We start from the raw sequence: 16,553 nt of genomic DNA on the forward strand, positions 1-16,553 counted from the left end.
AGTAACAAAATAAAATCAGGAGAATGTTTATAGGTTTTCAATGCCTCTGTCTTGGTTAGTCCAGACTTTACCAGTTCCTTTATTCAGTGAACTATCTCACCTAGTTACCAAAAATGTCATCAGCACTTGCCTTTTAAACAAACATATTTTAAACCCTAGATAACAAGGTGTAGAGCTGGATGAACACAGCAGGCCAAGCAGCATCAGTGGAGCAGGAAGGCTGACGTTTCGCCAAATCCTATCCAAATTAAGAAAATGAAAAACAGGCCTGTTCTTGCAGCAGCAGTTCTTAGCTGCTTTTTTAAAAATATGAAATAATTTGTTCAAATTATTATAGTTTTAAATAGTCACTCTTTCAAACTGCGTTCTTATTATCTATTAATTCACAAGTACCGATACATGTTCAATTGCCACCAGAACTTCTGCTGTGACACACTACATGCACTTTTGCTGTGCGCATGTCAAATATGTAGAAAAGGTAAACTCGCCATAGCCCTACCAGTTGATACGGCTGCTGTCTCTCATTAGAGGGAGAGAGAGATGACTGGTGATGGTCCAACCTGAGGGTCACTGTGCCTCAGCTGAAGAGAGGAAAGTCCTTCGTGGTAACCTTAGGCAGTGCAGGGATTGAACCCACTCTGCTGATATCACTGCATCAAAAGCCAGCAAACAACCAATCAACCGCCTGCCGTTAATGTGGTGATAGAACTTTGGCTTCTTCCACAATCTATTACAAGCTTCTTTTTGCTGCAGGCACATGTATTATCTTTTTAACTTTAGTTAGAAGGTTCAGAAAAAACTAGAAAACTCTCAGAATCGCCAATGCCTAATAACAGAAGACATTGTACAATATTCTTATGTAAATGCAGATAAAGCGTCTCAAAATGTAATTCATCCTCGAAGACTAACACAATGATATTGCATTTGACAGCTACTATAACAGTGGTCTTACAGGTATTAGCTTCACCATCGGGAGAGAACCACAGCCATACTGCATTACTGTGGTTAAAGAGATGGCCACAAATAGCGTTACTCACTTAGCTGGACTCTCTGAGCTTAGCTTGAAATAATGAATTCCAGTTCAGTGGATCACACAATAGCTCAGAAAGAATGTTGACCTTACTAATGTTGGATACTGTTCAATTTTGAGTTTACCCACCAACCTTGTTTTTGCTGACCTACATTGGTTCTTGCTAGATCAATGCCTATATTTTAAAGTTATTATTCTTGTTTTTAGCATCCCCACCAACCCCTTGATCTTGCCCTTTCCATTCCGTGTCTCTTGCAGTTCTACACCTGTCCAGGATATCTGTACTCCTGTAATTCTGACCGAGTGCCCATACTCCTAATCTAAATTACTCCACCATGGACAGCTGTGCCTTTAGCTGCTGAGAACACAAACTCTGGAATTCTCCCTGTAAGCATTTCCATCTCTTTTTCCTTATCATGGTTTTGGTTATCTGCTCTAACAACCCCTTTCTGTTTTATATTTTTGCACAGGATGTCACTGGTATGCCAGTACTTATTGCCCATCTTGATTTTGGCTCGGATGGATGGACAGCTGGTTTACGAAGCAGTTTGATGCCAACAGCATGGGGTCAAATCCCACCACTTGGCTACTATTACCAGGACAGACTCTCATTCTCAACCTCTCCTCTCGCCTGAGGTGTGGGGACCCTTAGGTTAAATCACCACCATCTCTTTCAAATGAGAGAGCGTTCCTTTGCTCTGGTAGGTCTGTGGCAAGTTTACCTTTTCTACATATATGACGTGAGATGTTGCCAGCAGTCCTAATGACTTGATACAAAGCAACCAATAGATAGCATATACTGCAGCCACAGTACATTTATGGTGCCGGAAGTGGGTGTTTAAGTGTAATAAACTTTCATCAAGTTATGATTAATAATTACCCAGATATTTTTTAGTGTTGATTTTTTAAAAAGCTTTTTCAAAATAGATTAAGTGTACTTTTTAGGAGCTTTATCCATAACACCAAAAGAGAAGCAAGTTAGTTTTTTTTAAACTTCCAGTCCCATATGCAGATTGCTATTACTATGCTCATGTCCTCAAAAAGTTGAAACAGGTAACTTCTTTATAACTATATTATCCAGGCATCCCATAACTATTATGGCACAGAAGAGTACTTCAAATTTGATTTTCTTTTAGAAACTTGGTGTAGTATAAATCAAGATTCAAGCATCTTGTTACATTTTCCTCACTGTTTGGGACGTGTAAATAAAGCCAGTTCAATGACAGTTGCCTGGTGTGGATCCACATCGGAAGACTTTTTCAGTACAATATGCGACAGAAAGATAATGAGACAGGTATAGGATCTTCTTTCATATTTCGTACATTTATTCATTTTTGAAGTTTCTAAAGTTGAATTTGAGGAACTACTGCCTCATCTCGAAATCTCTGAATGTCCTGTTGTATTAGCACTATCACTTGAAGATGGATGCCCCTTTAAGAAGATCACAGGCAAATGAGCCAACAACTAAGACATCATCATCTGACCAAAGGCTTGAATTGCAGTTCCTTAGACATAGCATATGTCTAGAGATTGCTCTTTAATATCTGTACTAGATTAGCTGTAAATAAACCCATCAAATATCTTCAAGTGAACAGAATCCACGTACATCATTTATGTTACTCAGCAAAAACAATCACTACAGGATGGCAAAAGTGGATCTGATTCTTTCAAAAATTACAGAATAAAGAAGGCAATGATACAGCTTAAAGACTTCAAGGAGGAACAGCAGACAAGATACAAAAGCTCTCCAGAAGTCAAAAGTCTCAGAGCACAAAAAGTAGAAGGAAACTAGAGGAAGAGGACAAGGCTTTCTGCTTTGGGTCTAGTAAAACTGGGCAGACAGCCAGCTGATTCAGGACTTAAAATTTAATGTACTTAAAATTTAATGGACTACCAGGAGTCATCTCTGCACTGAACACAGAGTAAGTACGCCTAACTTCAAGCAAAGTGAAAACAGCTGGCTCCAATCAGAAACAGTGCACAGTTAACAGAACAAGCTGTAAAATAGGTCTTAAGCCAATAACAGAAAGGGAACATTAAATATAGTACGGAAAGCACACAAAAAGTGCGCAAAAATATAAAGTGACAAAAGCTGAGAGCAGAGCAGAAATGTGGCAGAATGCACATTTGGAACAATATTCCCTCTGAGCTTCGTGGCTGCACGGCCGTTCGAATATTCTGTGTATGGCTGGGGAAGTGCTGATGCACGCTGGAGCATTAATATCTGGCTCTGGAAGTGGTAATTGCACATGGACCTTAGATATTGATACAGAAGAAAAATGATTATAGGGAACACTGATATGGAGTATCTGTATAGTAACAGGAGAACTAAAACATCCTGCATGTGAATATTAGATCAACACAAGGCTACCAAATTCACCAGCAGGAGCTGGAATGCAATGCATCTTCTATCTGAGTTTAAACTTTTTAAACAAAGAATGTGACTATGCGACTTTGAAAATGTAACTGCTGAACCAATTAAACAGGTAGTGAAAGTATTTGTAGAAGGTGAGAATGAGGGGTTTCACAGAATCAATCCCTCATACTCAGTTGAAGACGATCAAAATGATCTTACTTAGATATGGAAAGTGTTAGAAGATCAGCCATATATAAAAGTCAATTTCAGAAGTCATTGCTTAGAATTGATATCCTACAGGCAAGAGTTATTGAAATCTAAAGATCACTTCGTTAGTAGATTTCAAAACAAGTGAAGCACATTTGAGCTTTCAGAGACTGAATTGTCAGATCAAGTAATTGAGTTGATAATTGTCTCAGCACCTATTGAAATTTTCCAGAAGATCTCTTGAGGAAAAAAAGAATATTCACAGCATTAATGCACTGCTAGCAGATGACAGAGACCACAAAGTCATTGTAGACTACAATAGCTTTTGAAAGCGTTAGGTACAGCTAACAGTATCATTATGGTTAATAGGTCACAAAAAACAAGCAAGCTGTGTGGGAAGTGAGGTCTATCACACCAATGACAAAGATGTCATGCATTTCAAGACCAATGCAAGGTACACAGTACAAAAGAGTACTAGGCCCACCTATGCAAGCAACCTGGGTCCAAAGACATAGCCAGAGGTCACAACAGGACAAAACCAAACAGATGACTGGCATAGCAGTATGGCAACAGCAGCAAGTAGTGGTCAGTGATCGGCATAAATGTGATCTGATACATAAAGTTCACAGCAAGTCAGATCTGAAGTGAGACCCAGAATGGAACAACTTCTAACCAGGAGGGAACATGTTTTCCACATTGTCCCCACAAGTGTGTTACATTCACAAAGTCAAGCAATTAGAACCTTTTTCCACATTTAAGCAATGTCACTTCCCAAAGAAAACTTGTAAACACAGACTCAAAACCAAGACAGTAGAGCTAGTGCAAATGTCCTACCAGTCTGCATTCTGAAAGAAATGTACCTGGATTGGTGCAACTCACGGTACAACTGACAACTGCTAAAATAACAGAATGCATTCCTTGCATTGACACATTAGCAATGCAATACAGCAATGGAATTCAGCATGGAATCCACAAACATTTTACCTGGTAGAATCAAGTAGACCAGCAGTGTCAGAACGGCCGCATGTACATATCTCAACATGGTGACTATCCATGAGATCACCAAGTTACCCAGGATGATACCACAGACCAAGAATACTCAGATTAAATCTGTCCAAGATTTACAGCTGTCATACTTGGACAAATTCAACATCATTGAAAATTTCATGGGTGATACTATATTGCATCTCAGAGAAGATACAGTTTTATCAAGTCTTCTTCCAAAAATGAGTATCATTTACAGACAAGAAAAGCTTAAGTTTGAGCTGGATGACATGAAATGTAATGGCATCAACTGTCGTGAACATAATCGTACATCCTAGCGTGGTTCATTTATGTGCGCACCAAAGAAGTGGCACAATTAATGTGTATGTCTCGATCTAAGAATCCTGGACCTTTCATCGAAGGCATGCCAACACAAGTGGAATTAAATCTCAACTTCAAGCTGCACATCAATCATGGATATGCAGTCTCACAAAGTCACTAGCTTCAGACTGCCATTTGGAAGATATTGTTCCCAGAGACAACCTTTCCATCTATCTGTCATTCAAGGCCTGTTTCAGCAGTATATGGGCAGAATTACAGAAAGTGCCTCTGGATGTATAATATTGCTTTGAAATGACAGGAATGGGCAAAACCAAGGAAGAGCATGGTAGGAACCATCACTCACTGGTGGGTGTAGCTGGCCACAAAGAGCTTGTGTTAACAGCACAAGTGATAGATATAAATAAGATCAATTTTTTGTATCTGTCTGCATTCAAGTTGTAAAGTCCAGCCCAACTCAGGCAAGTTGAACATGTAAAATGAATACCTATCTTAAAAGACGAAGAAGATCTTTAGGGAAGCTCTGGATTTTTCAAAGTTTTGGCATCTAATATTCTGAACTTTTTTGACAAAACATCATCATTGAGGAAGCTTCTAAATAACGATGTCTGCATGGGTTCTCTCTGGGTGCTCCAGCTTCCTCCCACAATGAAAAGATGTACAGGTTAGGTGGAATGGCCATGCTAAATTGCCCATAGTGTCCAGGAATGTGGAGGCTAGGTGGATTGGGAAATACAGGGTCATGGGGATATAGGGTCAGTGGGGAGTGGTGGTTGAGCATGTGTGGAATGCTGTTTGGAATGTCAGTGTGGACTGGATGGGCCAAATGGTCTGTTTCCTCACACTGTAGGGATTTGATGATATTGTACCTATCTATGATGGAAGACCAGTAACATATACTGAAATCTCTCAAACAAATCAAGAACAGTGGTTTCTATTCCAAGACTATTTCTTTGATATCCCAAGAATGTAATCTTGGCCCCTTTCTTCTTCTTATCTTCAAGCTACTTCAAGGGAACATCATCTGACAATTTTATGAGCATTTTAAAATCAGGAATAAACTCTTTACTATTGTTCCATCTTCTAATCAGTTTCTGTCTGCAAAGTTTTACAACAGGTGGCTATGGCAAGAAATATGGCAGAATCCTATGAGAAGTCCACCAAGGATTGATTTGATGTTGGGAACAACTTATTACATCCTTTAACTAAGTTCTGGCTTTTGAGGCAAGATTCTCACTAGGTAACAACAAATTTCCCATGAAGGGAGATTGTTTGTGTTAATGATGTTATTCATTATACAGGTCGCTTCATTAATATGCAGCTGCCTATTCTACCACTGACTGTGAGCAAACTGGTCACCAAGAGTTCGCAACATAAAACATGATCCATGAACACAAGCCACATGCAAACCTCCTCCATGGATATTAGCATCCAATGATCACCAATCACTCCGGATCCTCATTGCAACTCTCCAATTCACTTTCAGGTCACTTAGGAAGTTTGCGCACTGATAATTACCATCAGAAAGCTGTTGCAAAGACACTTTGTCAGCAGGGACAGGTACACAGTTCATGGATTGCAATGTCACAGTGCTATTCACTTGCTCTCTTCGAGCTCACTCACTCAGTAGCTACTTGCATGTCGACAGCTTCCATGTCTTGTTTTGTCATGGTGTAACTATTAGCATGTTGGTGATTCAGCCAGAGGCCTAAGGCATTCAGTCCTGCCATATTGACATGCTCTTTTGTGTAGACAACTGACAGGCTGCTTGTTAGTCCCTGGATGGGGTGCATACTGTTTTACAGCGCACTGAGATTTCAGTCTAACACCAAACACCGCAACAAACACACTACATATTTGTTCTACCAAATAGTCCTTTCAAAAAGGGGAGAGAGCTAGTCCTCAGTTCAGTCAAGGATGGAGCACTGTCAGTCAGGTGATTGCCGTATCGTCAGTCACTGGCACAGTTCGTACACAGTCCAGAGTATTGGATAAGGTCAGTCACCCATTCAGGCCAGTCATGCTCAAAGGATATTTCCGACTACAGTCAGGAATGAGCAATAGGGACATCACAAGTAGCCAGGGGAACTGAATACCATCAGTCAGGGACTGCAAACACAGCAGTCAGAGGTCTCGCCAATCATGTCTAGAGGCTGCTCATCAAAGTCTGGTTTACAAGAATGATCCTGGGGTGAAAGGAATGTTTGAGGACTCTGGGTCTGTATTCGATGGAGTTTAGAAGGATGAAGGGGGAATCTCATTGAAACTTACAGAATAGCAGAAGGCCAGGATAAAGTGGATATGGAGAAGATGTTTCCACTAGTTTGAGAGTCTGGAACCCAAGTGACACAGCCTCAGAATTAAACCACAATCTTTACAACTAAGACAAACTGGAATTTCTTCAGTCAGTGAATGACTAACCAGTGGAACTCATTGATGCAGAGGGCTATGGTGGCCAAGTCATTGTGTGTATTTAAGACAGTGATCGACAGGTTCATGATTAGTAAGGGGAAAAAAGGTTACAGGGCAAAGGCAGGAGAAGTAGGTTGAGAAACATATCAGCAATGATTGAATGTCAGAGTGGACTCAATGGGCTGAATGATCTAATTCTGTTTCTATATCTTATGGTCCTATGGCAGTTGCCAATCTAAAGTGGGTATTAATGATTTAGGGTGTTTAGATGGGATGTGGCTAAGGTCAGGTAAATTGTGTGTCCTGGTGATTAAACAGTGACCAGGATAAGAAAATGCAGTTGTATGTGTGATGGAGTATCAGTCAGGTCAGCTATGCACTGTGAATAATGTGACGGTAATGTAATTACTTTGCTGGCGAGGGCAATGCTGGATTTCCAACACTTGTACAAGTGCATAGGTTCCTTTTAAAGATGATGCAAGCCCCAGGGATGCCAGTCTTACGGCAGATAACTGGTGAGTGGACAAGTTCTAGTGGTAAATGGGGCTAGAATCAAGCAAGGGGACACCATATGAATAGGGTAGATTGGTAATGTGGTGAGTTTGGTAAAATATGACAAAGCTCTCATTAAACCTTGCAGAGAAAAAGACTTCATAAAACTTGATGAAACTGGCATTCAGCCAAAAGGAGTAAGATTCAGCCCTGCATGTTTTCCTGGATGAATTACCGTAAATTTATTCATAATAAAATCAATTAGCCATTTTCAAATTCCTCACATAACTGGTGGAAATCTTTTTTACATTTGCAGCCTCACAATCCAGTCAACTGATTGTGCAAATGTAATGTCAATTTGAAAAGTAATAGCTTCATACCATTATGAATAGTGAAAAAAACAAAGTAGGCAGGGGGCAGCTCTGTCGAATTCCACAAATCTTGACATCCTCTTGACCTCCAACAGAGCACAGTTATGTTTCTACATACAAACCATTACAGCAAGGTTTCTTAATTTTTTTCTATAAATTGATATGCACATGGGATTTTTGGATTTTTATTTAAATTCATTCATGGGACATGAGCATTGTTGGCTGGGTCAGCGTTTATTGCCTGTCCGTATTTGCCCTTGAGAAGGTGGTGGTGAGCTGCCTTCTTGAATTACTGCACTCTACAAGCTGTAGGTAGATTCGTAATGGCCTGAGGGAAGAAATTCCAGGATATTGACCTGGCAGCAATGAAGAGAATGGTGATATATTTCCAAGTCAGGATAGTGAATGACTTGCAGGGGTGATGGTGTTCCCATGTATCAACTACCCTTAACTTCCAGATGGAAATTGTCATGAGTTTAGCAGGTGCTGTCTAGGGAGCTTGGGTGACTTTCTGAAGTGCACCATGTAGATTATGTACACTGCTGCTACTGAGCTTCAGTAGAGGAGTGAGTAGATGTTTGTGGATGTGGCGTCCGTCAAATGGACAGCTTTTTCCTGGATGGTGTCAAACTACTTGAGTGTTGTTGGAGCTGCACCCATCCAGGCAAATGGGGAGTATTCCATCACACTCCTGACTTGTGCCTTGTAGATGGCGGACTGGCTTTAGGGAATTAGGAGATCAGTTACTCGCTGTAGCATTCCTAGCCTTTGATCTGCTTTTGTCACCATTGTGTTTACATGGTAAGTCCAGTTTAGTTTCTGGTCTATGGTAATGCCCAGGATGTTGATAGTGGGGGATTCAATTATTTGAATGTCATTGAAAGTCCAGGGCTGGTGGATGGATTGTCTCTTATTGGAAATGATCAGTGCCTGGCTTGTGTCACTTGCCAATTGTCAGCCAAAGCCTGGATATTGTTCAGGTCTTGTTGCATTTGAACATGGACTGCATCAGTATCTGAGGAGTCACAAATGGCGCTGAACATTATGCAATCATCACTGAACACTCCTACTTCTGACCTTACGATGGAGGGAAGGTCATTGATGAAACAGTTGAATATAGTTGGGCCCAGGCCATGATAGAACATAGAACATAGAACATAGAACAGTACAGCACAGAACAGGCCCTTCAGCCCACAATGTTGTGCCGACCATTGATCCTCATGTATGCACCCTCAAATTTCTGTGACCATATACATGTCCAACAGTCTCTTAAATGACCCCAATGACCTTACTTCCACAACTGCTGCTGGCAACGCATTCCATGCTCTCACAACTCTCTGCGTAAAGAACCTGCCTCTGACATCCCCTCGATACTTCCCACCAACCAGCTTAAAACTATGACCCCTCGTGCTAGCCATTTCTGCCCTGGGAAATAGTCTCTGGCTATCAACTCTATCTATGCCTCTCATTATCTTGTATACCTCAATTAGGTCCCCTCTCCTCCTCCTTTTCTCCAATGAAAAGAGACCGAGCTCAGTCAACCTCTCTTCATAAGATAAGCCCTCCAGTCCAGGCAGCATCCTGGTAAACCTCCTCTGAACCCTCTCCAAAGCATCCACATCTTTCCTATAATAGGGCGCCCAGAACTGGACGCAGTATTCCAAGTGCGGTCTAACCAAAATTTTATGATCTTGAGGAACTAAGGCAGAGATGTCCTGGAGCTGAGATGACTAACCTCCAATAACTGCAACCATCTTCCTGGTGCCAACTATGATTCCTACCATCTAAGAGTTTTTCCCTTGATTCTCACTGACTCTAATTTTGCTCAGGTTCCTCGATGCCACACTCGGCCAATTACAGACTTGATGTCAAAGACTATCATTCTCACCTCACCTCTGGAATTTTTTGAAAATCCAAATGAATTCTATCTACTATATGTCATTATCTATTAGTTTATTTGCCTCCTTAATGAGTTATTCTGATTAATGAGATATATGATCTACTCCCAAAGGTGTCCACATTCATCAGTTGTGCAATGTTAACATCTGACAATTACTGTTAAACATTTCCTCTACAGCAATTTTTATGCTGGCTAGTCAATAATTTTATGATTCCTGTCTTCCACCTTTTCAAGTATTGTAGCAATATTTGTAATGTTGCATGAGCCAAGTTTCAACATCTCTTGTCATGGATTTCCTCTCAATATAATCTACCAGCTCACTTGTTTCTTCACCATTCTCCTTAAGGATTGTAGGGTGCATTTCATATTTATCCAGATGCTGTGTAGAGAGATCCTTCCTTACTTTAAACAATAACTCCAAGTTTTAGATTCTCGCAGAAGAAAAAAAATCTTTTCCACATGTATCATTTCGAGACACCTCAGAATCTTTATTAGTTCAATCGACCCAAATATTTCTCACAGATAGATAGGCATTGGAGTAGCAGAAGGTATGTTACTCATTGCAGGATTCCTGTCATTCACTCTGCTCTTATAGCCACAGTACTTATACAGTTGTTCTGGTTCAGTTTCTGGCCAGTGGTGACCTCAGGCTTAGTGGAGTATACAGCAATGGCAACGTCAAGAGTCAATCTTTAGATTCTCCTTTCTTGGCAATTGTCATTGTCTGGCAAATGTTACTTCAAAGTTACACTCCTTTTCTTCATTGAAATAGCAATATGGGGTCCTTCATGTTGGAGACCATTCGGAGAAAGCTTACTAGCCACAGGGAGGTGGTTGTGTAAGAGGCAAAGACACAGGGGCAGTAATCTTATATCCTAAGTGAATGTTCCAACGTCTTGGGTTCAAACTCCACCATGGCAGATGGTGAACTTGGAACTCAATATAACTTGCCTAGTGGTGACCACTGTTGATTGCTGTGAAAACTCAACTGGTTCATTACAAGATAACAAAGTGTGGAGCTGGATGAACACAGCAGGCCCAGCAGCATCTCAGGAGCACAAAAGCTGACGTTTCGGGCCTAGACCCTTCATCAGAGAGGGGGATGGGGAGAGGGAACTGGAATAAATAGGGAGAGAGGGGGAGGCGGACGAAGATGGAGAGAAAAGAAGATAGGTGGAGAGGAGAGTATAGGCGGGGAGGTAGGGAGGGGATAGGTCAGTCCAGGGAAGACAGACAGGCCAAGGAGGTGGGATGAGGTTAGTAGGTAGGAGATGGAGGTGCGGCTTGAGGTGGGAGGAAGAGATGGGTGAGAGGAAGAACAGGTTAGGGAGGTGGAGGCAGCCTGGGCTGGTTTTGGGTAGCAGTAGGGGGAGGAGACGAGCTGGGCTGGTTTTGTGATGCAGTGAGGGGAGGGGATGAGCTGTGCTGGTTTTGGGATGCGGTGGGGGAAGGGAAGATTTTAAAGCTTGTGAAGTCCACATTGATACCATTGGGCTGCAGGGTTCCTAGGTGGAATATGAGTTGCTGTCCCTGCAACCTTCGGGTGGCATCATTGTGGCACTGCAGGAGGCTCATGATGGACATGTCGTTTGAGGAATGGGCGGGGGAGTTAAAATGGTTCCTGACTGGGAGGTGCAGTTGTTTATTGCAAATCGAGTGGAGGTGTTCTGCAAAGCAGTCCCCAAGCCTCGGCTTGGTTTCCCCAATGTAGAGGAAGCCACACTGCGTACAATGGATACAGCATACCACATTGGCAGATGTGCAGGTGAACATCTGCTTAATATGGAAAGTCATCTTGGGGCCTGGGATGGGGGTGAGGGAGGTGGTGTGGGGGCAAGTGTAGCATTTCCTGCGGTTGCAGGGGAAGGTGCCGGGTGTGGTGGGTTTGGAGGTGAGTGTGGAGCGGACAAGGGAGTCACGGAGCGAGTGGTCTCTCCAGAAGGCAGACAAGGGTGGGGATGTGGGTGGATCCATTGTACCCGGTGTGGCTTCGTCTACATTGGGGAAACCAAGCGGAGGCTTGGGGACTGCTTTGCAGAACACCGCCGCTCGGTTCGCAATAAACAACTGCACTTCCCAGTCGGGAACCATTTTAACTCCCCCTCCCTTTCCTCAGACGACATGTTCATCATGGGCCTCCTGCAGTGCCACAATGATGCCACCTGAAGGTTGCAGGAACAGCAACTCATATTCCGCTTGGGAACCCTGCAGCCCAATGGTATCAATGTGGACTTCACAAGCTTCAAAATCTCTCCTTCCCCCACCGCATCCCAAAACCAGCCCAGCTCATTCCCTCCCCCCACTGCATCACAAAACCAGCCCAGCTCATTCCCTCCCCCCACTGTATCACAAAACAAGCCCAGCCTGTCTCCGCTTCCCTAACCTGTTCTTCCTCCCACCCATCCCTTCCTCCCACCCCAAGCAGCACCTCCATTTCCTACCTACTACCTCATCCCGCCTCCTTGACCTGTCTGTCTTCCCTGGACTGACCTATCTCCTCCCTACCTCCCCACCTGTGCTCTCCTCTCCCCTATCTTCTTTTCTCTCCGTCTTCGGTCCGCCTCCCCCTCTCTCCCTATTTACTCCAGAACCCTCTTCCCATCCCCCTCTCTGATGAAGGGTCTAGGCCCGAAACATCAGCTTTTGTGCTCCTGAGATGCTGCTTGGCCTGCTGTGTTCATCCAGCTTCACACTTTGTTATCTTGGATTCTCCAGCATCTGCAGTTCCCATTATCACTGGTTCATTAAAGGATTTTTTAGTGTAGGAATTCCACCATCCTTCCCCTGGTCTGGCCTACATGTGACTCCTGACCCATTGGCATTAAATGCATGTGATGCCCATATCCCATGAGCAAATAAAAAGATGATGAATGTCTGGACTGAGCAGATTGTGTCAAGCAGAAAGATTGGAAAGGCTAGAGCTAGGCTTGTATTCACTGTAGAAGTGACTTGATTGAAATGCAAAATTTTAAAAGGTCTTGCCAGATGGATGCTTCCTCTTGAATCTACAACTAGAAGTCACTGTTTAAAAGTCACATGTTGAAAACACAGATTAGGCAAACATATTTCTTCCAGAGGGTCATATATCTTTGGAGTGATCTCACTGGAAAGCTGGTGGAGGCAGTATCCTTGAATATTTTTAAGTTGGAGGTAGAGAGGTTTTTGTTTATTAAGAAAGGAGTTGAAAGGTTGTGGGGTTAGGTACAAATTTTGAGGTTACAATTAGATCAGCCATAATCTTATTGAATGGTGGAGAAGGCTAGATGGGCTGAATGGCCTACTCCTACTCCAGATTCATATACTTACATGTACATTCACCCAGCAGGTAGATAATGCCTCAGTTTAACATCTCCCCTGAAAGTCAGCACTCCTGACAGTGCAACATCCCTCAGTACTGCACTGAAGTGTCATGCTTGAGTATTGTAGGTAAGACTCGAACCAAGAACCCTCCGAATCAGAAGTAAGTGGTCTGTCTGATATGTGCCAATTTTTCATGGGTTTCACCAAAGGGTTGATGCCAGCCATTATAAAAATACAAACAATCCCTTACTTTTGGGTAAAACCCAAACCCAACAAATAAGGATCATTATTATTATGGGACCCCAAGGCTAGACAATTGATAAATTGACAAAGTATATTTCTTGGTTAATGTTACCATGAATCAGCATGTCAGCAGGTGCTAAAACAGAGGAATAAAAACATGCAAAGCTAAAACGGGACTAACAGTGAGTTAGTCGAAGATATCGAGGGACTAAGTTCATATGAGATAAACCATTCTTCAAATGCAATATCGTAGGTACTCTCTAGATGTCTCTCACGGTACCCAAACATGAATCGGGTTCGTTGAATCAAAGTTGGATTCACTTTGTCTTGCTGTTCAAATGGCAAATATTGTTTAGTCTTAGATACTGCTAAGCTGTGTCGACGTGAATGTCAGAAACCGAGCTGGGGTCTCAGATTGAGAGGTTGAAAACTTTTATGTCCCCTTGTTCAAAAGATACTTCTGTTTGTAAGTAACATGGCTTCAATTGCACGAAAACTTTAAGCTACAAATACAGGATGAAATGACCACAATCAGTCGTTTTAGCAGCCTTTGTTGCTTGTGAATACGTTTTATGAATATTTTGGTTGAAAAGAAACAGTAAATGAGTAGCAAGGATGTTATTGCTGGGTCTCGGCACAGCACATCACCAGTCTAGCACAGTTGGTGCACGACAGTAAAGAAACCACTTGGACTAAGTTAACGTTCAGCATATAAATCCAGCAGTAAAGGCTAATTTGTCCTTCGAAATGCGTTTTATTAAATCTACAGTAAGTGAAATCAAGTAACATGGCTAATTTTAGGAGAGTTTTTGAGGAAAATTTCAAACACAGCAATGACTTCAGGGAACAAGTATTATCCAGAAAAAAAACATGTATTCCTTATGATTGGAATCCATAACAATCTGTGGGCAGCATAGATGATTTTTATTGCATTCCTACAGAGTGGACAGGCTCTCTCAGAGGGCGGGCACTAAATCAGTCATATTAATCAAGAAAAGCCAAACCTCGAAAGTGCTCATTGAAGAAACTGGAAACGTTTTTTTACGTCCTGTCTTTCTAAAGTTGGAGTAAAGTCTCACTTACTTTTGGTGCTGCCGTTGAGGGTCGTGACTGAAGAAGAGTCCGTTCAGCTCCTGGTCCAGCTGCCCGCTGTAGTTGCTTTGCAGAATGTACTCCTGTCCCGGCACCAGTTTCCCGTCCAGTTCGATCACCAGATAGTCATTGTTAACTTCAAGCCAGATCTCTTGAATGTTGGGAGCAGGGAGAGGGTCCAGCTGAGGAGTGCGGCCGGCAGCAGTGATACTCAGCCCGGAGTAATTGAGGTTTTGGCTGTGAATCAGGAACACCTCGGTCTCCTCTAGACACATCACTGTCACATTAACCTGGCCGGTTAAAAAGTATTGCTGGTCCTTGCCGGGCTGCACCTGCTTTGGCCACAGCTCCAGCTGGTAATGGATGGGGAGCAGGCTGCTCGGCAAACGGGAATGGTTCCATGGCCCATAGCGTTCAGCTACGGGCAGCATCGAGCTGCTGATGCTGGGGGGCTCCTGGGTCGTAGGGGCGACCTCTTGGGTTTTCTCAGCCCTCAGCCTGGCGTAAAGAACTGCAAAGACAGTTGAAATCACCAGCAACGCCAAGATGAGCAAGGCGAAAAACACAGCTGCCTTCTTACTGAGATAAAAGCCAGAGGTGGATTTTGGCCCCATCTCTGGTCCCCGGGTCCCTGTTGCGCTCTCCCCTCCTGCTGACTTCCTTCACATGTTAGTGGAGGGCTCGCAATGCCGTGATGGGAAAGGACTGAACTTGATCCCATTCGGGCCAACATCCATCTGACTAGGAATCTGCATAGTTTTGGTGAGGTTACACTGCACGTACAAACGCCCAGTAATATTGCCTTTACCAATGGCAGAAAGCGCAGCCCTTTTAAAAAAAACTTTCTGGTGTCTCTGAACACTGAACTGAAAGTTTGGGGCTGAATCAGAAGGCACTCCCGTGCAGCTTGTGAACAATCGGGCAAATATGTGCCTGAAGTTATCCGTATACAAAACAAAAAGCTGCAATTGAAACGAAATGTATTTACTTTACAATAAACTGGTCGCGATTTGTAAGGATATACAAAAAGACAGATTTGATGTCAGCGGTCCATTTTTGGATCTCTGGTTCCTGCTAACACTTTGCATAACCATGGGGGGGGAGAGTGCTATAGTGGACATGAGGCTGAACTAATAATCTAAAGGTCTAAGCTAATTCCCCAGTAATATGGTTCAGGTCCCAGCATTACAGCTGGTGGCTTTCAAATTCCCTCAACGACACTGGAATTTAGACCTATTTGTAGTAATGGTGCCGGAAGAATTGTAGAATCCTGCAGTGTAGATAGAGGCCATTCAGCCCATTTAATCTGCATAGGAGCATCCCACCCTATCCGTAATGACCCTGCATTTTCCATGGCTAATCCACCTAGCTTGTATATCGTGGGGCAATGACCAACCCACCAAGGAGAATGTGCAAACTCCACAGTTGCCCAAGGTTGAAATCAAACCCAGGTTCCTGGCACTGCTAGGCAGCAGTGTTAACCATTGAGCCACCTTGCTACCCAGTGAGGATGAAGGGGATAGCCTTAATGAGATTGAAATTGTATTGCATGATAACTTTGCAAGAAGCGCTGAAGCTATGCTCAGCTTCTTCTAATTTGTCTTAAGAACAGCTTGTGGGCATATTATTGCTGTAAGGAGATAAGGGGAATTTAAACCTCTGAATACGGTAGATTGACTGTTACCAGGAAAACTAACACACTCAGAGCTGAAGGTTAAGATAATAGGGTTATGAGGTGAGGCTGAACATTTTACACATGCGCTGAAAACTGTTTTTTAAGAGGTTCTTTGGATTGTCTACCTTACATATGCTCAAATACATTTTTTG

General features: G+C 42.7%; 1 protein-coding gene across 3 annotated transcripts in view; it reads right to left on the reverse strand.

Annotated features, from left to right (window-relative positions):
* LOC125450806 (aminopeptidase N-like) overlaps positions 1–15,489 on the reverse strand; it is a 128,374-nt gene extending 112,885 nt beyond the window's left edge. For all 3 annotated transcript variants that reach the window (XM_059644684.1, XM_059644683.1, XM_048527015.2), the window contains exon 1: positions 14,718–15,489. In XM_059644684.1, the coding sequence (XP_059500667.1) occupies positions 14,718–15,340 (623 nt within the window). In that variant the 5' untranslated portion in view covers positions 15,341–15,489. The remainder of the gene's footprint in view (positions 1–14,717) is intronic.
* Positions 15,490–16,553: the final 1,064 nt, after the last annotated feature.

Source organism: Stegostoma tigrinum, chromosome 3 (genome assembly GCF_030684315.1).
Source record: "Stegostoma tigrinum isolate sSteTig4 chromosome 3, sSteTig4.hap1, whole genome shotgun sequence".
Lineage (NCBI taxonomy): Eukaryota > Metazoa > Chordata > Chondrichthyes > Orectolobiformes > Stegostomatidae > Stegostoma > Stegostoma tigrinum.